The sequence below is a fragment of the Phacochoerus africanus genome, chromosome 9 (genome assembly GCF_016906955.1).
Source record: "Phacochoerus africanus isolate WHEZ1 chromosome 9, ROS_Pafr_v1, whole genome shotgun sequence".
Lineage (NCBI taxonomy): Eukaryota > Metazoa > Chordata > Mammalia > Artiodactyla > Suidae > Phacochoerus > Phacochoerus africanus.
In genome coordinates, this window is record NC_062552.1 from 100,608,169 (window position 1) to 100,631,757 (window position 23,589).

General features: G+C 38.3%; 1 protein-coding gene across 1 annotated transcript in view; it reads left to right on the top strand.

Moving 5' to 3' along the window:
• YLPM1 (YLP motif containing 1) overlaps positions 1-23,589 on the top strand; it is a 66,277-nt gene that overhangs the window by 29,172 nt on the left and 13,516 nt on the right. Inside the window, 14 exon segments of the mRNA XM_047794539.1 lie at positions 1,471-3,585; positions 6,183-6,303; positions 12,213-12,521; positions 12,523-12,637; positions 12,747-12,839; positions 13,072-13,267; positions 13,746-13,864; positions 14,761-14,915; positions 18,243-18,305; positions 18,591-18,710; positions 18,928-19,104; positions 19,186-19,269; positions 19,552-19,635; positions 21,122-21,202. Of these exon segments, the coding sequence (XP_047650495.1) occupies positions 1,471-3,585; positions 6,183-6,303; positions 12,213-12,521; positions 12,523-12,637; positions 12,747-12,839; positions 13,072-13,267; positions 13,746-13,864; positions 14,761-14,915; positions 18,243-18,305; positions 18,591-18,710; positions 18,928-19,104; positions 19,186-19,269; positions 19,552-19,635; positions 21,122-21,202 (3,832 nt within the window).

Here is a 23,589-nt window from a genome sequence, read left to right on the forward strand (position 1 = left end):
AGTCCCATTGCTTTTTTTTTTTTGTCTCTTGTCTTTTTAGGGCCGCTCCTGTGGCACATGGAGGTTCCCAGGCTAGGGGTCTAATTGCAGCTATGGCTGCCAGCCTATGCCAGAGCCACAGCAACGCCAGATCCGAGCCACATCTGCAACCTACACCACAGCTCACGGCAATGCTGGATCCTTAACCCACTGAGCAAGGCCAGGGATTGAACTCTCAACCTCATGGTTCCTAGTGGGATTCGTTTCTGCTGCTCCACCACGAGAACTCCAGTCCCATTTTCTTTTGATGTCAGATTCAAAAAAATCATTGCCAAGGAGTACCTTGATGGCTCAGGGGTTTAAGGCATTGCCACTGCTGTGGCACGGGTTCAATCCCTGGCCCTTGGAACTTCTGCGTGCCCTGGGCACAGTTGTTGTCCCGCCGCCCCAGCAAAAAAAAAAAAAATCATTGCCAAGACCTCTGTTAAGGTACCCGGGTACCTGCTGCACCTTTGTTTCTTCCTGGAGTCTCATGGTTTCAGGTCTTACACTCAAGTCTTTTATCTATTTTGAGTTAATTTTTACATATGCTATAAGCTGGGATCCTGTTACATTCTTTTTCATGTGGTGGTCCAATTTTCCCAACACCATTTATTAAAGATTCTGTCCTTTCCCCATTGTATATTCTTGGCTCTTTGGTTATGAATTAGTTGGTCATATAAGCATGGGTTTATTTCTGGGCTCTCTCTTCTGTTCCATTGATCTATGTGTCTGTTTTTGTGCCAGTACCATACTGTTTAGTACTGTTTATATACTGTTTACTGAAGTTGAACATAGATTCTTTCTCCTTGATTGTAAACCCTCTGAGTCTGAGGACAAAGAAGACATTTTATTCATATATACCCTGGATGTAGCATAGTACCTGACAAATAGAGGATGTGCACTAAATATTTACCATATGAGCAAGTGGGCCCATTGCAAAAAAACATCTCTGTCCAGATTTTAAAATGTCAGGACATGCTGTTAAGTTGTAGCTGGCTGCTGTTTTTTTTTTTTTAAGCTTTTGTCAGTTAAGATGATAATGCTAATTTCAGCAATATATATAGTCATCCTATTATCTTGTAATTGTTTTATATTTAATTTTTAGTTATAATTTAATTCTAAAAGTACTTTCAGAATTAGCTATGGGACTTTTTTTTTTTTTTCCTGTTTGAAATGAGTGGACTTTCCTGTCTACTAAGGCACAATATTTATAATTGCTTTTTAACAATTCAGTATATCAATGACTTGCTGCAGATTTGTCCTAAGACCTTCTGAGCGCTGCCATTTTAGCATACTGGTTCTAAGATATAGGTATCTCAGGATTTGTTTAATGACTGAAGAGTCATTTTTGTAAAGAGATTCTAAGGCAAGAGTGCCTTAAATATTCTTACATGGAGAATTTTTTTTCTGCTTTATTGTCTTGAGTAATATCTTTTGTTTTACTTGTAGATTTGATGGTCCTCGAAGATTTGAGGATTTAGGGTCAAGGTGTGAAGGACCGAGACCCAAAGGGCCTCGTTTTGAAGGAAATCGCCCCGATGGGCCAAGACCCAGATATGAAGGTCACTCAACAGAGGGCACTAAAAGCAAATGGGGAATGATTCCCCGGGGGCCGGCATCTCAGTTCTATATTACCCCCAATACATCCCTCAGTCCTCGACAGAGTGGACCACAGTGGAAAGGCCCCAAACCAGCTTTTGGACAGCAACATCAGCAGCAACCTAAGTCACAAGCAGAACCAGGAAACAAAGAACCATTAGCAGACACCAGTAGTAACCAGCAGAAGAATTTTAAAATGCAATCAGCTGCATTTTCCATTGCTGCAGATGTAAAGGATGCCAAGGCGGCTCAGTCAAATGAGAATCTAAGCGACTCTCAACAAGAGCCACCTAAAAGCGAAGTCTCGGAAGGGCCCATAGAGCCTTCTGATTGGGACCAGAATTCTCAAAGTATGGAAACTCAAATGGACAAAGCCCAAGGTGTTACTCAGCCTGTACCCCTTGCAAATAAACCTGTACCTTCTCAATCTGCTTTTCCCTCAAAAACAGGGGGGATGGAGGGAGGAGCAGCAGTAGCAACGTCATCATCACTAAATGCAGATAATGATTTTAAACCTTTGGGTATTGGTCTGTCCCATTTAGAAAACAACCAAGATAAAGGGCTGCCTCGGCCAGATAACAGAGATAATAGGTTAGAAGGCAGTCGAGGCAGCAGCTCATCTTACAGAGGTCCTGGGCAAAGCAGAATGGAAGACACACGGGATAAAGGACTAGTAAACAGAGGTCGAGGTCAGGCAATCAGCCGTGGCCCAGGGTTGGTCAAGCAAGAAGACTTTCGTGATAAAATGATGGGTAGAAGAGAAGACAGTCGAGAGAAGATGAGCAGAGGAGAAGGCAGCCGGGAAAGAGGGTTGGTGAGGCCAGGAAGCAGTCGGGAGAAAGTGCCAGGTGGTCTGCAAAGCAACCAGGACAGGGGTAGAGCTGGCAGCCGAGAAAGGGGACCACCTCGGAGGGCTGGCAGTCAGGAGAGAGGACCCCCTCGAAGGCCTGGGAGTAGGGAAAGAGTGCCCCCCCGAAGAGCTGGAAGCAGAGAGAGGGGATCACCTCGAGGGCCTGGCAGTCGGGAACGGGGAATGGGAAGACCAGATTTTGGTCGTGACAGAGGTCCATTTAGACCAGAACCAGGAGATGGTGGGGAGAAAATCTATCCATATCACCGAGATGAGCCTCCTAGGGCTCCATGGAACCATGGAGAAGAGAGAGGGCATGAAGAGTTCCCATTAGATGGTAGAAATGCTCCAATGGAACGAGAAAGACTTGATGATTGGGATAGAGAAAGATACTGGAGAGAATGTGAACGTGATTATCAAGACGATACACTAGATCCGTATAACAGAGAGGACAGGTTCTCAGCACCACCATCTCGATCTCATGATGAAGATAGACGAGGCCCTTGGTGGGATGATTGGGAGAGAGAGCAGGATATGGACGAGGACTACAACAGGGAAATGGACAGGGACTTGGACAGGGATGTGGATCGGATTGGAAGACCCATGGATATGTATGATAGAAACTTGGATAATGAGTGGGACAGAGATTATGGGAGACCACTGGATGAACAAGAATCACAGTTTCGTGAACGAGATATTCCATCTCTTCCACCTTTACCACCCCTCCCACCTCTTCCACCTTTGGATAGATATCGGGATGATAGATGGAGAGAAGAAAGAAATCGAGACCATGGGTATGATCGAGATTTCCGTGATAGGGGTGAGTTGAGGATCCGAGAGTATCCAGAAAGAGGAGATACGTGGCGGGAAAAGCGAGATTATATTCCTGACAGAATGGACTGGGAAAGAGAACGGTTGTCAGACAGATGGTACCCATCTGATGTGGATAGACATTCCCCCATGGCGGAACATGTGCCCTCCTCACATCATTCTTCTGAAATGATGGGGTCGGATGCAAACTTAGACTCTGACCAAGGCCTTGGAGGGGTAATGGTTCTCAGTCAGAGGCAGCATGAAATCATTTTGAAAGCTGCACAAGAACTGAAAATGCTTCGGTAAGTTGACATTTCTTTTAGTCAAAACCACATTCCGACTGCTCTTTTAAAAATGCTGTGATATATTTGAATGGAATCAGTTTACTTCAGGTTCTTACCACATAATTTTAATTTCTGGTCACTGAGTGCTGTTTTAGGGTAGGAAGGGTATTTAGGAACTGTGTTGTAATTATAATTGTAAATGTGTGTTCTAAAATCTGGAAATTTGCTAGCCATGCTTGGCTTTTATAGATGTATTGCTGATGTGCTGTGCCTGTGCATGTTTCAAATTCAGACTTCAACTCTCTTGTGCTCTGGATTTCACAAATCTCATATGTAAAATCCCTTTTTTTTTTTCCAGGAGGCAGTTTGTTCTTTGGTGTTAGATCTGGTAGACTTCATATTCACTAATCTTTGGTGTAACTTTGGGAAGTGCTGGAAGGATTTATGTTTTTCTCTGTTGAAACTAAGAATGGTTTACCTGGAAGCAGCCTCAGATTTGTCTAACCATTGATTCTTTCTTTTGGGAATGTTTTATCTTTCATTATTACTTGAAGCAGATATCTCTACTTGAGGATGATTCTTGTTTCTACATAATCAAGTATTTGTGCAATGAATAGAATTCGAATTTCTTTATTTATGATCACTTAACTATGTATAGATATCTACGTGATGCTCCCCATTAGTAGCAATAATAATAAAAGCTAAAATTTACTGCATGTTGACTATGTACCAGGAACTGTATGTACTAAGTGCTTTGTATGTATTAATTTATATAACCTTTATACCAACTATATCCTGAGATGAGAATTTAGGAGTCAATGACTGATTGCAAGCTTTTTGAGTAATTTCTTAGGAATTAACATGATCTGTAAAAATAAATTAATGGTTGGTTTTTTATATATTCCAATATATTGTGTTTCTTTCATTTTTCAATTCTGGTCTACATTTGTGAATCATGCCAATTGAAATTATAACTAAAGCTTTATGACTGGAAAGTATGATGAGGAAAAATACCTGCAAGTAAAAATGAAAGACTAGGTGCCTCAGGGAGCAAAAGAGGTTTCTGTGGTCTATAGAAGATATGCTCTAAGAGTTTTGACTTTACCAGATTATTCATGAAGAAGACATAGAAAGTATGCCATGGAATATTAGTTATGACACTGTTCACTTTAACTATGGACACCTGTAATTTAACACCTACTGTACGCTGGGACTGTGCTGATAATTTAGCATGTATTATCTCAATCCTCCCATCTCAAATCCTTATTGCAAAGGCCTACAAACAGAAGTAGTATTGTCTCCACTTCACAAATGACTAAGGCTCAGAGAGTACCACTTGGCTACCAAGTGGTAACCTAGAATTTGAGCCCAGTCTGTCCAACTCTGAAGTCTGCTTTGTTATGGAGACCCCCAGGCTGATTGGTGTTACTAAACTGCGAAGGTTTCTTTCCTTTCCTTTTTGAAATTTCCTTTTCATCCATTATTGCTTTGTATAGAAATGCTGGACAAAAGGTGCTTTATCACCCTTTTTGAAAGCTCTTTCTAGGGCATATAAACATAGTTAAAATAAGTGAAGTTATGAATAAGAGTGGTCATAGTTGAATACAAGTCAGCTGTGTTGTGTTGGGGTAGTCATAATATGATTTACATATGGCAGAAAATAATCTTTTTATATATTTGACCCTTACTTTGTGTCCATTTGGGTCACTACACTTTACACAGTGGTAGGGAGAAAGTTATAAGAGGTCTGAAGAGATTGTAGTAGATATTATATGTGTTTAAAATGGGCTTTGTTAAAGAAAAGTAAAAGGACTTTCATAAGTGGTTTAAAGAAAAATTTGAAGATTACATAATTACTCTTTAGGAATATGAAGTGGTGGTTTTTAAAGGTATAGACTGATGATTGTTTTCTCAAACTACAGCAGGGGCCATAAACTAAAATAAAATATTCATAGGAGCCAGACAAGTAACTAAAATGAGTGAAAGTGGGCTAGTATAACTCTACTGAGTGTGATGAGAATTGAGGCAAACTGCTCCATCTATAGTGGGAAGCTAGTACTCCACTGAGCTGATTGTCAACATGTGTGAATGTAGGCCCAGTATTTCCACATCTTTTTAAAGTTTGAATTTATACATCTTTTTAAAATTTGAATTTATTTTGCTTTGTAAATATGGCAACTAGCTCAGATTTTAAAATCTGATGTGAAAGCCAAATTCTGAAAAAGCTTTTTATATATGCATATATATATTTATATTTGGCCCATGGACCACCATTTTGCAACCTCTTTAGTACTGAACAACAACAAAAAATACCAAGAGACATTTTGGTTGGATGAATGAAAAACATGACAAATAGTTAAGATACTCAAATAGACTCAAGAGGCAGGTTCTAGAATTGGTCCTTGAAGATCTTCAATAATTTATCCTTATGTGTAAGTCTTGATCAGTTGGCTCATAAAGGCAAGAGAGTATTACCCCGGAGGTACTCTATGGGCATTGTAGAGGATTTAAAACAAGGTTTTTTGTTTCCTTCTTTGTTTTTCGATATTGATTGTACTTATTTAGGAATGGAGAACACATGCCTTATGTATAATGGCAATTTTATTTGTTTACAGGGAACAGAAAGAACAGCTTCAAAAGATGAAAGACTATGGGTCTGAGCCACAGATGCCTGACCATCTACCACCCCAGGATTCAAGACTGCATAATACATCTTCAAGACCTGGACTGTATCCGGTACGGGAAAATGTGTGCTCAGAAAATGAAACGGTTCCTACTTGGTATTTTATAATGTCATTCACTTTTTTTGTATTACCATAAGCATAAGTTTCCACTATAAAAAAAAGTAAGTTTTAGAAAAGTAAAAAACTAATGGTAATGGACCTTTGAAAATCTTATGAGTATAGCTGAAAGTGTGACAGACATGCTTTCCTCCCCAAGAGTTTAATAAGTACACCAAGCACATCTGAACTATATATGTGGCTTTTTGTTCACAATATTGTAGAATTTTCCTGGTAATCCTTTTTCTTCAAATGGTCCTATTACATTTAACAGTAGTACAAGGGCTCCCTGTGAGCCCTGCTCATGTGAGCTTCAGAGTCTCCCCAACCTCTTAGCTAGGAAAGGAGTCGAACATCGTACCCCCCCTCAGGCAGTAAAGTTATGTTAAAGACTTGTGTGATTAAGTTCTCCCCTTGTTTTGCTTTTGTGTTGTTGTTGTTTTTATCTTTAAGCCAGTTACTCAGCGGGCTTTACAAATGTTATCATGCAAATAACTATATAACACAGTGAGAGAGGAACAAACGCTGTTGAATCATTTCAAATTAACTCTTTCCATTTTTCAACATTCCCTTCCATCCTAATCTAACATAAAACACTCATATGTAATTGTTGACGTCAGCAAGCACCTTGATATTAACTCCCCAAATCATCTCCTGACCTATGTATGCATCCATCTGCCTACAGGGTATCTCTCTGATGTGTCTCCTGTCAAACTCAACATATTAAAACTCATTATCATCCTCCATTAAACTTATTCTTTGTCCTCTTATCACCTGGTCACCCCACCTTGAAACCTGTAGTCAACATTAACTCTCCTTTGTCGTGCCCTACTAGAATTCAGTCGTTATGTTGACTAATTTTACTGCCTTTTAAATTTTGCTCAGCTATTCTGTCCTCCACTTCCCCACAACCTCAGTTCTAGCCTTTGGCAATTCTTACCTAGGTTATTTCAGAAACATCCTAATTCATCTCTTTCCATCTCATTCCCCTCTCATCCATTCTTCATTCTGCTTTCAGAGTGATCTTTTAAAAACATTTTTTGAATGAAATTTTGGAGTATAGTTTACAAATATTTTAAGCCAACAGTTGGGTTCACAGTTGGGTTTGTTTTTTTTTTTTTCCCTTCAGGGCCGCACCTGAGGCATATGGAAGTTCCCAGGCTAGGGGTCCAGTCAGAGCTACAGCTGCTGGCTATAGCCACAGCAACATGGGATCTGAACCACATCTGTGATCTACAGTGCAGCTCAAGGCAAAGCCAGATCCTTAACCCACTGAGCAGGGCCAAGGATCAAAACTGCATCCTCATAGATATTAGTGGGGTTTGTTACCACTGAGCCGAAATGGGAACTCCCATGGTTTGGGTTTTGAAAAATGTATACCAAAAGGTAAAAAAAAAAAATCTTCCATGACCCTAAAAAGTTCTCTCATGCCACTTTGTAGTCAGGACTACCCTTACACTCTACTTTAGGCAGCACCCATGTGACCGTTGGCCAAAATGGACATTTTATTTATTTATTTATTTTAAATTTTGTGCTTTTTAGGGCCGCATCCCTGGCATATGGAAGTTCCCAGGCTAGGAGTGGAATCGGAGCTACAGCTGTCGGTCTGCCCAGCAGCCTGCAGCAACGCCAGATCCGAGTCGTGTCTGCAACCTACACCATAACTCATGGCAACACCCCATCCTTAACCCACTGGATGAGGCCAGGGATGGAACCCGCATCCTCATGAATCCTAGTCAGGTTAGTTAACTGCTGAGCCACGATGGGAACTCCAAAATGAACATTTTAAAACAGAAACCTCATCATGTTGTGCAAATCGTGTTCACTATTCCCCTCTTGCTTTCAGGATAAAATATATTTGCATGGCCTTTTATATTCTTCCTGCGCTGACCCGAGCTGTGCTCACCATTACTTGCTACTCGCTCTCTTTCTTTCCCTCCACATGGAGCTTCTCACTTCTGGGAGTATGACTGGCTCTTAACTTCTCCGTGCCTTTGAATGTGCATATTGTTCTCTAAATCTAGAGTTTCTTGGAGTTCCTGTTGTGGCGCAGTGGTTAATGAATCTGACTAGGAACCATGAGGTTGCAGGTTCGATCCCTGGCCTTGCTCAATGGGTTAATGATCCGGCGTTGCCGTGAGCTGTGGTGTAGGTCGCAGACGCGGCTTGGATCACATGTTGCTGTGACTCTGGCAAAGGCTGGCGGCTATAGCTCCAATTAGATCCCTAGCCTGGGAACCTCCATATGCCACGGGAGCGGCCCTAGAAAAGGCAGAAAGCCAATAAATAAATAAATAAACCTAGAGTTTCTTTTTTTCCCCCCTCTCTTCCTTTGCCCTACTCTAGCTAGTTAATTCTCCTTCATATTCTAGAACTCAGCCCTGTATCTTCCCTTACACCTGTGTAAGATGATTCCCTCGCATGTATGCTCATCCTGTATGGGCCTCTCTCAGAGCCTTGATCTGTTTTCTTGTCTGTCTTAACCTTCTGTCTTATCTTGCCTATCTTTCATAAGGACAGGAACTAGGTCTTCTATCTTTGTATCTCTTAGCAGATAGTAGAAGCTCTAGATTATAGATTCACATTTCTGCTTTATTCACTTAATAAATCATAAGCATTGTAACATGTTGCTACATGCTTTGTATTTTTGACGCATAATAATTACAACTATCCCATTTCTGTTAGACCTAATCTTTTATTGTTTTTATTAATACAACTTTAGTGAATGTCTTTGTAGCAAATTCTTCTTTTAGATAACTTCTTAAAAGTACTTTTAAATTCCCAAAGTGGGGCACTTCAGGTAAAGTTCAAGGACATTTTTAACACTTCCTATAATTTGGCTGTTCTATAGCCTTGCAAGCATTAGTTATTTAATATTTTTGGTAGACTTAATAGTTTTAAAAAAATGTTTTAATATACATTTTTTATAATTAGTGAACATAAATATTTCCCATATGTGTTGATTATACTTCTTATAAAGATCCTATTTTGGAAAAAAAAAAAATCTATTTTAGGGAGTTCCCTTGTGGCACAATGGGTTAAGGACCTGGTGTTGTCACTGAAGCAGCTCAGTTCACTGCTGTGGTACTGGTTCAATCCCTGGCCCATGTGCTGTGGGCATGGCCCCCCCAAAAAATCCTATTTTTGTAATCTATTTGACCCTTGAGGTTTTTCTTTTTACCTTAGTATAACATAGCTATTAATCCTTCCTCATATAAATACTGTAGAGGTGTTTGTTTTATTTTTCACAAATGTATATGTTGCTTTCACTATGTAGTATGAAGAAAACAATTTTTATTTATAGATGTAGTCCAAAGGGTTCTTAAGATGTTTAAAACATGTTTGGGGAGTTCCTGTTGTGGCTCAGCAGTAGCGAACATGACTAGCATCCATGAGGACTCAAGTTTGATCCCTGGCCTCGCTCAGTGGGTCTAGGAGGCATTGCCATGAGCTGGGGTGTAGATCGCAGATGAGGCTCAGATCGTACATTGCTGCGGCTGTGGTGCAGGCTGGCAGCTGCAGCTCTGATTTGCGACCCCTATCCTGGGAACTTCCATGTGCTGCAGGTGCAGCCCTAAAAAGACAAAAATAAATTAAAAATAAAACATGTCTGATAACTCTGCCCCAGACACAATAGCTTTGTTGTATATAGGCATTTTCTTATCAAAGTTTAAAGTGCCATAACCTAAAATTTACCTTTAGGTAATAGTCATTTGTCTTTAACTCCAGTCCGTAGTGGCCTCTTATTAAATAATGTTCCTTACATATTAGCCAGAATGTAATTTTGTCACTCCAAAAGTTCGTTTTTGAAGTACAGCCTATGTATGAGTAAATATATATATATATATTTACTCATACATAGTATATATATATATATATGTATATATATATGTATGAGTAAATAAATATATATATATATATATAGTCGACTCTCTAAGGTCTAAATAGCTCTCAGTTTGTCAGTAGAACAAACAAACCAGAAATACAGAAACTACAAGTGTTTGAATACAAGTGTTCAAATCAAAGATTAAAATAATCTATGGTTGCAAAGATTAAAATAAGTTAAGTTTCAGTATTTAGTGGTTAGGACCTGTTTGCCAAGGGATTCTGCCATCTTCTTAATATATATTAATATACATTTTGTTGACATTTGGTGCTTCTTGGAGAGATTACTCCACATCTCATTTGGTTTCTTTGTTTTGTTGTTTCCCAGTGCTGATGTTATGTGTTGATACCAGCCTTGGTACCAACTACTGTTGTCAACCAAATAACGAATAAATTGAGGGGACTACCTAGAGTTTGTTTTTCTCACTGGGCATTCACTATTTTTGTGGAGAAGATAGGTCGCCAGAGTGGGAAGATAGTTTATCACAGAGGTTCTTAACCAAGTAGTGAACATCAGAATTATGCATGAAGGTTTTGTTTTGCTCGCTTTAAACTAATGCCAGGACCTCACTCACATAAATTCAGTAGGTTTGAGGCGAACCTGGGATATTTGTATCAAATTGGCCAGTAGCCTGATTTTTCTAGGAGAGGAAAAAGTGGGTGGTTCATTGCAGGGGAGGGAGGGGGTGATAGTGTTGAGGGTAGGTTTTTTTTTTTTCTTTTCTTAACCTAATTGAGATATAATTTACATACCATCTAGTTTGCCCATTTTAAGTGCGTAATTCAGGGATTTTTAGTAAATTACGGAAGTTGTACAACCATCGCCATATTCCAGTGTAGAACATTTTCATCACCCCAGTAAGATCCCTTGTGTCAAACTGCAGTTAATCCTCATTCCTATCCCAACTCACAGGCAACAACTAAACCGCTTTCTCTCTTTCCGAGCATTTCATTTAAGTGGGATCATACAAAATCTGGTCTTCTGTGTCTGGCTACTTGCTTTTCGCATATTGCTTTCAGGGTTTATCCATGGTTGTAGCATGAATCAGTAATTTGTTATTGCCCAGTAACAATGTGTTGTGTGGCTATACCATGTTTTATTTATCCTTTTACCAGTTGATGGACATTTGGATTATTGAATCTTGGTGCTGTGAATATTTGTGTGCAAGTCTTTGGGTAGACACTTTTTTCTTAGATAGATATCTAGGAATGGAACTGCTGAGTTATATGGTAAATTTTTAGAAATTCTTAGACCATTTTACTTAAATTCTTAGACCATTTTACATTCTTACTAGCAGTCTAAGTCTTTGTGTTTCTCTCCATCCTTACCAGCATTTGTTACTGTTTGTTTTATCAATTATAGCCATTCTGCGAGGTATGAAATGGTATCTCATTGTGGTTTTAATTTGCATTGCCCAAATGACTAATGATGTTGAGCATCTTTTCATGGGCTTATTGGCCATTTGTATATCTTCTTTGGAAGAGTATATTCAAATCTTTTGTTCATTTTTTGGATTATTTGTCTTATAAGAGATTTTTATATTTTTAATATAGGTCCATCATTAGAATATGTGATTTGCACATATTTTTCTCCCTAATTGTGTATTGTAAAGTAGAGAAGTTTTTTTGTTTTTTGTTTTTGTTTTTTTTTCTTCTTCTTCTTAGGGCTTGCGCTTGCAGCATATGGAAGTTCCCAGGCTAGGGCTAGAATCAGAGCTACAGCTGCTGGCCTACACCACAGCCACAACAACGCCGGGTCCCCAACCCACTTAGCAAGACCAGTATCTTCATGGACACTAGTCGATTTGTTTCCACTGAGCCACGATGGGAACTTCTTAAAGTACGAAAAGTTTTGAATTTTGAATGAGTCTAATTTATCAAATTTTTCTTCTATGGATTGAGAACCAGATTTTAATTTCTACTGATACGTGGAAACATGACGGTATATGTATTCATTAAGCCATTTACTCTGTTCTTCAGCCTCCAGGGTCCTATAGACCACCCCCTCCTATGGGTAAACCACCAGGTTCAATTGTAAGACCTTCCGTTCCACCAGCAAGAGCATCTGTTCCTGTGACCAGGCCACCTATCCCAATACCACCACCCCCACCCCCTCCTCCTCCTCCTCCACCTCCCCCTCCAGTGATAAAACCACAAACTTCAGCTGTGGAACAAGAACGCTGGGATGAAGATTCTTTCTATGGCCTCTGGGATACAAATGATGAACAAGGATTGAATTCAGAATTCAAATCAGAAACTGCAGCAATTCCATCTGCTCCGGTGTTACCACCCCCCACCTGTTCACCCTTCCATCCCTCCTCCTCCTGGCCCAATGCCTATGGGTATGCCACCAATGTCCAAACCACCACCAGTGCAGCAGACTGTTGATTATGGCCATGGCCGAGGTGAGTCAAGGCGGCAGATTTCTATTTGGGATTCTAAAGGAACTGTTAGCTTAAGCTTTGGCTTCCTTAAGCGTTACTGTTAACAGTGTTTTATCCCTGATTTTATCAGACATATCCACTAATAAAGTTGAACAGATACCCTATGGAGAAAGAATAACTCTGCGTCCAGAGCCACTACCTGAAAGATCAACTTTTGAAACAGGTTAGAGTCCCAAAGAGATCAGTATTTCTAAACCTTTTAGGGCCTAATTGTCATATGACTTTTCCTTTTGGTAGTATTATCTTTGCCTCCCTTTAGTATAGCTGCAAGATTCATAAATTGGATTTAGGGCAGCAGTTTATACTAGTTCTAAATTTAGATTTGTACTTTTCTGCTTTCATTTCAGAAAAAAAAAAGCTATATAGTTCTTATTTTATACTAATCGTTTTTATAGAGCATGCGGGCCAACGTGATCGATATGATAGAGACAGAGATCGTGAGCCTTATTTTGATCGTCAAAGTAATGTCATGACAGATCATCGGGATTTCAAAAGGGATCGGGAGACACATAGAGATCGAGACCGGGATCGTGGTGTTATTGACTATGACCGGGATCGATTTGACAGAGAACGCCGACCGCGAGATGATAGGTATGCTATGAAAAATACCTTTGCTGGGTGTGCAAATTACCATGTACTACAGCTCAGCAAAAGTCAGTGTATCTGCAGGGAATGTAGTAAATGATAGATTCTTTTTATACGTGTGTGTATAATTTGGAGAGGGAAGAGTAGTTCTATACTAATTTTCAGGAAACTAGAAAACTTGAGTTTTGTGAGCTTGAAATCCAGAGAATTAAGTGGGAGATGGAGATAGCCAGAAAGGAAAGGAAAGAGTATTGTCAACAAAAAGTTGTAGTCATTGCTTAATTAGTGGACAATTTATTTTTGCAGTTGTGTGAGCTTTTTGGATTTGTATATGAAAGGCAGATCTAAACGGGAAAGAAAAATAAAAATGTAAATATTGACTATGTATAGTAACTACATGTAGAGAAAACTGGACAGGTTTTGCATTATAAGAGATATCCGTGTATTTTTTATTTACCAAAGCACTTCCTGTTAAACCTTCTAGGACTCAGTCGTATCGAGACAAAAAAGAACATTCCTCATCCAGAAGAGGGGGATTTGATAGGCCATCCTATGATCGGAAGTCTGACCGACCAGCCTATGAAGGACCGTCCATGTTTGGAGGTAGATTGGTGCCTTGTTAACTATAAGGATGCTGAAAACTGTGAACAACAGGAGATACTTTCCATTTTGCCTGTGGATTTAAACTTTCAGAGTAAAATGCACTTAAAGATTTCTCAGAGTTGGCAACATTATCACCAAAAATAGCCATGTAATTGATGAAATAAAACATAAACTGCTTTTTTAAATATTATTAAAGACCTTTTGGAAGATAGAAACAAAATCACTTATAAACCTACTACATAGCTACCATACCACAATTATTATAATTTTGTATATTTCCTGTCATTCTCTCTTCACATACATATTAGTGAAGTTATAACCAAAGTATAGTTTCTTTATCATCCCTGTTCCCTATTGATATTGTACTACTACTTTTCTCCATATGGAAACCTATTATATTAATGACTATGATAGTCCATCAAGTGGATAAGATAAAAGACTTTTTTTTGTTGAGGTCGCTTTTAGTTTTTTCATTGCTATAAATTACACTTAAACTATAAATTTATACCTGTCTATATGAACAAGCTTTCCTAAGCTGGTGACTCATTCTCAAAACTGTAAAGCAGAAGTTACATACAGGTGGACTCTGAATCATACTTGGGACTATTTAAGAGGATATATCATTATTCTATATTCTATTGTTTAACTTTTTTTCTTAACTTTTAATACAAATGAGGATGAATTCAATACTTCTCAGAATATTGTTTTTGTGTGAAATCATACCTAAATCTTTTCATTTTCTTGATTTCAGTAGATTTATGTTATCTTAAACTATCTTTAATTAAGGATAAAAGTAGCCCTCAAATCATCATAAATTATATTAGGAGGAGTGGAATGGGTTAAAATTTTAAATTGTTACTACATAAATAGTAATTGTTCAACTGCTGGAATCCCAGGAGAACGAAGAACTTACCCAGAGGAGCGAATGCCCCTGCCAGCTCCTTCACTAAGCCACCAGCCACCTCCAGCTCCACGGGTTGAGAAGAAACCTGAATCTAAGAATGTAGATGATATTTTGAAACCACCTGGCCGAGAGAGCAGACCTGAGAGAGTGAGTCCTATGTAGTTGACTAGTTTACTTGCAAATCAGAAGCTGATAAGGAGTCATTTTAATATCCTAAACAGAATTTCTATACTTTTCTGTGACGTAATATTAATATCAGATTCAAGGCATTTTACCATCTCCAAGTCATCATAAAATCTCACATACTGCCTTCCCTATAGAATCTAATAAATTAGAGCTTACTTGCTTGACAAAAAAAAGAATGTTGAAAACTTCAGAAAATAATTCATTAGCAACTCGATTAATTAAACTTTGAAAAGGGGAAAAGAGGATTTGGTTTTATGGTATGTGAAAGTGAAAGAGTCAGAACTAGGGGATCTGATAAGTTTAGACTTATTTTTCCTAGTGATCTCCAAATGTATATTTTAAATTTAGCTTATATTGCAAATAACTAGATTCCATTTAAATGAACTAGTACTGGAGATTTCTATCAGATGTTTTGACTGTATGTATATAATGTCACTGTTAGATTAGTAGCTCCTCTAGCTTTCTGTGATGGCTCATGTATCTTTTTCTGTCCTTTTACTTTCTTTTCTTTTTTTTTTGTCTTTTTGCCTTTTCTTGGGCCACTCCTGTGGCATATGGAGGTTCCCAGGCTAGGGATCTAATCAGAGCTGTAGCCACTAGCCTGTGCCATAGCCACAGCAATACCAGATCCAAGCTGTGTCTGAGACCTAAACCACAGCTCATGGCAACACCGGATCCTTAACCCACTGAACAAGGCCAGGGATCGAACCTGCAACCTCATGGTTCCTAGTTGGATTCGTTAACCACTGAGCCACGACGGGAACTCCTGTCCTTTTACTTTCAATCTATTTGCGTCTTTAAATCAAAAGTATGTTTTCTGGAGTTCCTTGATGGCTCAGCGGGCATTGTCACTGCTGTGGCTCAGGTTGCCGCTGTGGTGTGGGTTTGGTCCTTGGCGGGGGAACTTCTCTATGCCATGGGCACAGCCAAAAAAAGATTTTTTAAAATAATAATAAAGTATGTCTCCTATAGACAGCATATGGTAGGATCATATTTTTAATACAGTCTGATAATTTCTACTTTTGAATTGGATTGTTTCATCCATTCTCATCTTATCATTGATATAGATGGCTTAAGTCCATTCTTGAATTGTTCAGTTGTATAGAAATACAGTTTTGATCTTATAAGTATTGATCTTATATCCTTCAGCACTGCCAAACTCATTTTTGGTTCTAATAGATTATTAGTGGATTCCTTAGGATTTTTTCTATATATAAGAACATGTAACCTGCTGATCAAGATGACTTTACTTCTTTCTTTCCAATCTGGATGCCTTTTTTCTTTTTCTTGCCTGGTTTCTCTGGCTAGCCCTTACAGTGTCAAATAGATGTGGTGAGAGTGGACATTCTTATTTTATTCCTCATCTTAGAAAGAAAATTGTCAGTTTTTCACCTTTAAGTATTATGTGAACTTTCCTTAGTTGTCCTTTATCAGGTTGAGAAGGTTCCCTTCTATTCCTAGTTTGTTGAATATTTTTATCATGAAAGGATGTTGAATTTTGTTAAATGCTTTTCCTGCATTTAATTGAAAATTTTTTTGTTTTTTACTGTATTGTGTGTGATTTTATTCTGTATTAACTGATTTTCAGATGTTAGTTTGCATCGCTGGGATAAATCCTACTTGGTCATGTTGCGTAATCCTTTTTATATATTGCTGGATTCAGTTTGGTAGTATTTTGGAGTTCCTGCTGTGCCACAGTGAATTAAGAATCCTGCTGCAGCAACTCAGGTCACTGCAGAGGCGTGGGTTCAATCCTTGGACTGGCACAATGGGTTAAAGGATTCAGTGTTGCTGCGGCTATGGTGCAGGTCACAGCTGTGGCTCGGATTCAATCCCTGGCCTGGGAACTTCCATATGTTGCAGTGTAGCCATGAAATTAAAAAAAAAAAAAAAAAAAAGTAGTATTTCACTGAGACTTTTTCCATCCATATTCATAAGAAATATCTATAATTTTTGTGTGATGTCTTTGATTTTGGTATCAGATTATCTGCTTGATTTAAAATGTTAGTCTCATAAAATAATTTGGGAGTTATTCCTTCATCTGATTTTTTTTGGAAGAGTTTGTGAAGAGTTGGTATTCTTTAAGTGTTGTAATTCAGTGATGAAGCCTTCTGGGTTTCAGCTTTTCTTTGTTGGCAGTTTCTTGACTACTAATTAAATTTCTTCACTTATAGTTCTATTCTTTTTTTTTTTTTTTGTCTTTTTGCCATTTCTTGGGCTGCTCCAGCGGCATATGGAGGTTCCCAGGCTAGGGGTCGAATCTGAGCCATAGCCGCCAGCCTATGCCAGAGCCACAGCAACGCGGGATCCGAGCCACGTCTGCAACCTACACCACAGCTCACGGCAACGCCGGATCGTTAACCCACTGAGCAAGGGCAGGGACCGAACCCGCAACCTCATGGTTCCTAGTCGGATTCGTTAACCACTGCGCCACGACGGGAACTCCTCTCTCTTTCTTCTTAAGTCAATTTCAGTAGCCTGTGTCTTTCTAGAATTTGTCCATTTTGTCTAAGTTATCTAATTTGTTGGTATACAGTTGTTCATAGTATTCCTTTATAAACTGCAGTTGAATTCTTAAGCCACTATGCCACAGGAACAACTCCCTATAACAACCCTTTTAAATTTTTCTAAGGTTGGCAGTCATGACCCCTCTTTCTGATTCTAGTAATTTGAATCTTTTTTTCTTTTTTTTAAGTCTAGCTAAGGTTTTTCAATTTTGTTGCTCTTTGCAAAGAACTAGCTTTTGGTCCCATTGATTTTTCTTTATTTTTCTGTTCTTTGTTTTATTAACCTCTGCTCTATTATTTATTATTTCCTTCCTTCTGCTTGTTTTAGGTTTAATTTGTTCTTCTTCCAGTGTCTTATCATGGAAAGTTGGGTTATTGATTTGAGACCTTTCTTCTTTCTTAATGTAGGCATTTATAGTTATACATTTCCTTGTAAGTAGCACTTTAGCTGCATCCTTATAAGTTTTGATATGTTGTATCCTCATTTTTATGTCAAAGTATTTTCTGATTTTTCTTTTGACTTCTTTGATCCATTGGTTATTTAGGAGTATGGTACTTAATTTCCACATACTTGTGCATTTCCCAAATGTTTAATTTCATTCCATTATGGTCAGAGACATGCTTTGTATTATTCCTGTCCTCTCAGATTTATTAAGGTTTGTGTCGTGGCCTATCACATGGTCCGTCTTGGAGAATGTTAGGTCATTGTTAATGATAAGATCTCATTGTTTAAAAAAAAAAAAAACTTCTCTGATTGATTTTTTTTCCCATTGTGTTTCAGATTGTTGTTATAATGAGAGGATTGCCTGGCAGTGGAAAGACACATGTGGCGAAACTTATTCGAGTGAGTATGAGAAGCAAATGGATCAGCTGCTTTTGTTAGCTTCTTGCCTTCTTAGCAAGCAACGTGATACTGACACAGATATTTCCCATTTGATCCATTCTACTTGGCCCATCTGATAGATGCTGTCTCATAAATTTCGATCTGCTTAGACAAATACTTTTTCCTCTGCTTGATTTGAAATCATAAGATTGCATGGTATTTGGTCACAGGAAAAACTTTGATGTGCACATTTGTTAATTTATTCCATAAATTCTCTTTTAACTTTCTTGACTATATGATTCTTAGGATAAAGAGGTAGAATTTGGAGGACCTGCACCCAGAGTTCTAAGCCTGGATGATTACTTTATCACTGAAGTGGAAAAAGAAGAGAAGGATCCAGATTCTGGAAAAAAAGTGAAAAAAAAGGTATGGTATCTTCCTCTCAGGTTATATCTTGATTCATGAGTAGTACTGAAAGGAGAATATGTTCAGATAGAAATGTGGCTTTTTTGAACACAAACTTTAGTACTCAGGTGTGAAGGAAAAACAACAAAGTTGTCTCTATCTAGGTGCTAATAACCGGGAAGAAGTTGAAGATGATTCTTTGCTATTGCTAACTCCATATCTCTTTGGGGGATCTTAGGTAATGGAATATGAATATGAAGCTGAGATGGAGGAAACCTACCGTACCAGCATGTTCAAAACCTTCAAAAAGACTCTAGATGATGGCTTTTTCCCCTTCATCATCCTGGATGCCATCAATGACAGAGTTCGACATTTTGACCAATTTTGGAGTGCAGCAAAAACCAAGGGATTTGAGGTATAGATTTAAAAGAACTTTAGAGTACTTTGTGTCTTCATGCTGCATTTGTTTGCCTAATCATTATTCATTCTTTCTTAGGTATATTTAGCTGAAATGAGTGCAGACAACCAGACTTGTGGCAAGAGGAATATTCATGGGAGGAAGCTCAAAGAAATAAATAAGGTGATTTTTTTGAAACCTAGGTGTTGTTTTCTAAACTTCCTTTTGCCTCTCATCACTGTTGTCTGGAAGTTCTTGTTTATTCCCTTTACTTTCAGAATATCTTTTCTACCTGTTTAGTAAAAGTTTCTTACTCTTTGTATCTAAGGGAAAGAGGTGGCCTAGCTCTTCCTGGAACTAGCCTGTTAGCCTTCACAGTATTAGTTAAAATGGTCTTGGATGCTCACTTTGTCTTTCTTTGAGTAGTTTCCAGCTATAACTTGACCTCCTGAATCTCTCAATTAGATGGCCGATCACTGGGAAGCTGCACCTCGTCATATGATGCGTCTGGACATTCGTTCTTTGCTTCAAGATGCTGCTATTGAAGAGGTAAGTGTCCTTTGGCTCAAAAGCCATGCAAAAGAGACCTTTATTCCATCTATTGTTACTACTACTACTATTCCTACTACTATGGAACCATTTGAGAGTTAAAATGCAGACTTCATAAACCCTTTACCCCTAAAAATTTCGGTAGGTATTTTCCAAGAACAGGGGAAACTTAGAAAACTAAAAATCTCAGTTATCAAATTCAAGAAATTTAACATTGATAAAAAATACAGTATTAAGTAATATAAATTTCCTGAAATAAATTTCCTGAATTTGGAGTTCCCTGGTGGCTTAGTGGGTTAAGATTCAGTGTTGTCAGTGCTGTGGCTTGGGTCACTGCTAGTGGTGCAGATTTGATCCCTGACCTATGGACCTTTGCATGCTGTAGGCATGGCCAAAAAAAAAAAAAAGGAAAATTTCCTAAATTGTTTAATATACAGTCCTTATTCATATTTCACCAGTTGTTACAATAATGTGCTTTATAGAAACCGTTTTTAAAAATCTAGGATTGGAGTTCCCACTGTGGTGCAACAGGATTGGGAGCACTGGGACACAAGTACCATCCCTGGCCTGGCACAGTGGGTTAAGGATCTGGCGTTGCTGCAACTGTGGCTAGGATCTCATTCCTGACCTGGGAACTCCATATGCCACAGAGCAGCCAAAAAAGAAAAAAAAATCTGGGATCCAGTCCTTTACTATAAAAAATGGTTTCTTAGCCATGTCATTGTCATGAAAGACAAAGACTTTTTGAGTTTTGTAGGCCGGTTAGTTGTTTTATAGAATGGCCCTCAGTTTGGGTTTGTCGTGATTAGCTTTCCATAATTCTACCATTATTTTCCAAATTCTCTACCGAAAATTATGTATTAACTTAGTAGCCCTCAAACTCAACTATTCAACATGTAATTCATCCAAACATGTTCCTTCTCTAATACTCGCTATTTTAATTAGGCCCACCAGTCACTTGGTTGCTGAAACCCTGACTGTTTATTGTTGACTCTTTTCTCTTCCTTTATACCAGTGTTTGACCCTATCCCTCCACCATGTAGTGAGTCAGTTTTGCTTTACAGATACTTCTCTAACCTCTCTACTCTCTGTTTGTAGCGCTCCCATTCTGGGCCAAGCTCGTATCACCTGATTTCTCACTATACCCTTTCTGTTTTGAAATTTTGAATTATACATGTTTTACTTGATTGAAAATGTACTTGCTAAAGATTTTAAAAAGAAATCCTAGTAATTCATAGTCATTCAAAACAGATAACCATCAACTTAGAACAGATCATTATACTCAGCTTCAGAAAAGATTTATAAAGATGGATATTCCAGAAAAATGAAAGGCAAGAATACCATCCTGTCTTTCATCAGTTCTGTTTCAAAGTTTAGGGTGTTGGAAATTACTTAGTGTGTAACAGTGGGTCTGTGCTGCCTTACTCTGGGCAGCTGTCCTAAATGTTACCTCAGTTTTTTTTGTGTGATTATTGGGATGTTGTAGGTAGAGATGGAAGATTTTGATGCAAATATTGAAGAACAGAAGGATGAAAAGAAAGATGCAGAAGAAGAGGAAAGCGAACTGGTAGGAGACAGAACAACCACTTTGAACAAAGTGTCTCTTTATTAAAATTCTTAAGGGTTTAAATTCAGATCTGTGATCAAATTACTATTGTTGACATGCACCTTAATGGTTAAAAGTTTCCGTAATCATCTTCAAGGAGACTTTTGGATACTTTTTATTCACCCCCCGCCCTCCACCAACCAAAAGAAAAGAACCCTCTACTGTGTCGTTACAAGAAAATTTTAAGAATACTAAGAAACCTAGCCTCGTACTCACTCAGCTGTTTGTGGGTGGCTTTAGGGGAATATACTTTTTAAGAAAACATCAGTTACATATGAAGGGGCATTCTTACATTCCAGCAGATAAGTGATACAGCCTACCCAAGGTATGCATAATTGTCTCTTTGCTACAAGAGCTCAAAATTGAGTTTCTGTCAACTGGGGCAGAAGAACTCAGTGAATGAGGAGGCAGAGGGGTTGCCACTGATGGCTAGATCTGTTCTGCATTTTATCTTATTAAGTGATGGGGGAAATGATTTTACTGTGTAGGCAATGCATTTTGCTTAGGCTGATTAAAGGCTTACATAGTATGAATTCAAAGTTCCCGTGTACCTACTGTAAATGCTTTTGATCACACCTCTGTAGTGATGTTTGCCTTACCCTGTCATTCAAGAATACGCGACCTATAGACTTTTGTTATTTTCACTGTTTGCTAATGGGGTACAGAGATTAGCAATGCTTTGGAATAGTGTTGCTTTTTAAATTCAGAATATTATTTGGTTTATTTAATACTTCGGCCCTTGCTAAAGCTGCTTTTCATATTCTTCTGAAAATGTACAAAGTGAGAACCTTGATTCCTACCCCCTAGAGAATACATCCTAAGGAGTGGTCCCCTCAACCATGCGTGTTACAGAGGACTCTGGATAGAAACTGTGTGTTTACATAGAGATGGTGTCAACCTCTACATTCCTAGATTTCTCTGTGTATTAAAAAACAAGCTTTAAAAGTTAATGGCATTTGAGTCTCAGTATGTTTTTTCCTTTAAACAAAGTATTTTTATTAATTAGGTTGTACTTTGACATAATATGATCTCAGACGTAGGCAGGAAGTTCACTTAAAGGTCCACACTCTCCTGGAATATAGCTAATGACCTCTTTATCTGCTCGCAGCGTGTATACTGGAGAGTGATCATGTGAGAAGTCGATAATGTTAGCTTTCTGAAGCTCCGTCTTCCTTTTGTGGAGATTTCAGTTCAGGATATGGTTCATAACATCTGACTTGGCTAGGTGTAGATCAAAACTGGAACTTTTAATTGAATGTACTATTATTTTTAAAAGTGAAACACACTGTAATACTCTATTTTTTCATCAGAAAACGTGGCAGCGAAGCCTTAGAACTCTGCCCTGCTGAACTATCTTTTATTTCCAAGTAGACAAATACTTCAAACAGCATTGAGTTTTAAGGAAGAACAAGGTGGTTCCAGCAGGGGGAATTAATGTACTTGTTTTGCTTATCTTTACGTGATAAAACTTCTCTTAACCTTTTTTCAAAATCCAGATCTTCTACTATTGGGTTCTAGGCCAAGAGTAAAAGATTTTTGGAGAATTTTAATCAAAGGGTTAAGAGCAAGTCTCATGTCACTCAGACCGTTTAATGGAATTTTCACTACTTTTTCTACTCTGTACTGATTACTGCAGCTGGGTGAAATCCAGACTTTTCTTGGTTAAGAGACTCCTTTGGGGGAGGGGGCATTATTGGTATGATATTTTGTTTTCTCTACTGCTTCAATGAACCTAGTAGATATGACACAGAATTTATATTATTCTAGTGATGCTTAGTGTTCTCAGGTGACTTTTGAGATACAACTGTACAAATTCCATCAGTACTCAACTTTCAGCACCATCACTTCAGCCTAGCTTTGTCTTGGTTTGTTCTAAAAATGTATTTGGAAAGGAGGGTATAATTTATAACCTGAAATACTACCTAATAAGTAGAAATTGAATTATTAGTCTGGCTTTAAAGACTAGAAATGTATAAAACCTGTAGATTTCCTGGAAGAATGATGATGCTGTGTAGTAAACTCTTACACAAAAGCTGTTGTCATGAAATGTTGAACATGCTTTCCAACTTTACTTGTGTGTCAGTCTGTTTTGTGAACTGCAACATTCCCAATAGTAGAGCGATAAATTGATTCTTAAAAGAAGCTGCTGACACTTTCGATGAATCTGTCCTGTATACTAAGTTCTTACATTAAAGTTCTCTATGTTAGGATCTAATAGAGACAGAGTCCAAATGAAGGCAAAGGAGAGTCATAGCGAATTTTGTGGGAAAAGTATGCACTTGCTAGATGAATAAACTAAAAAGCTTACTAGTAAACATAGTTAACTAGGTACATTGGGAAATTTGAAA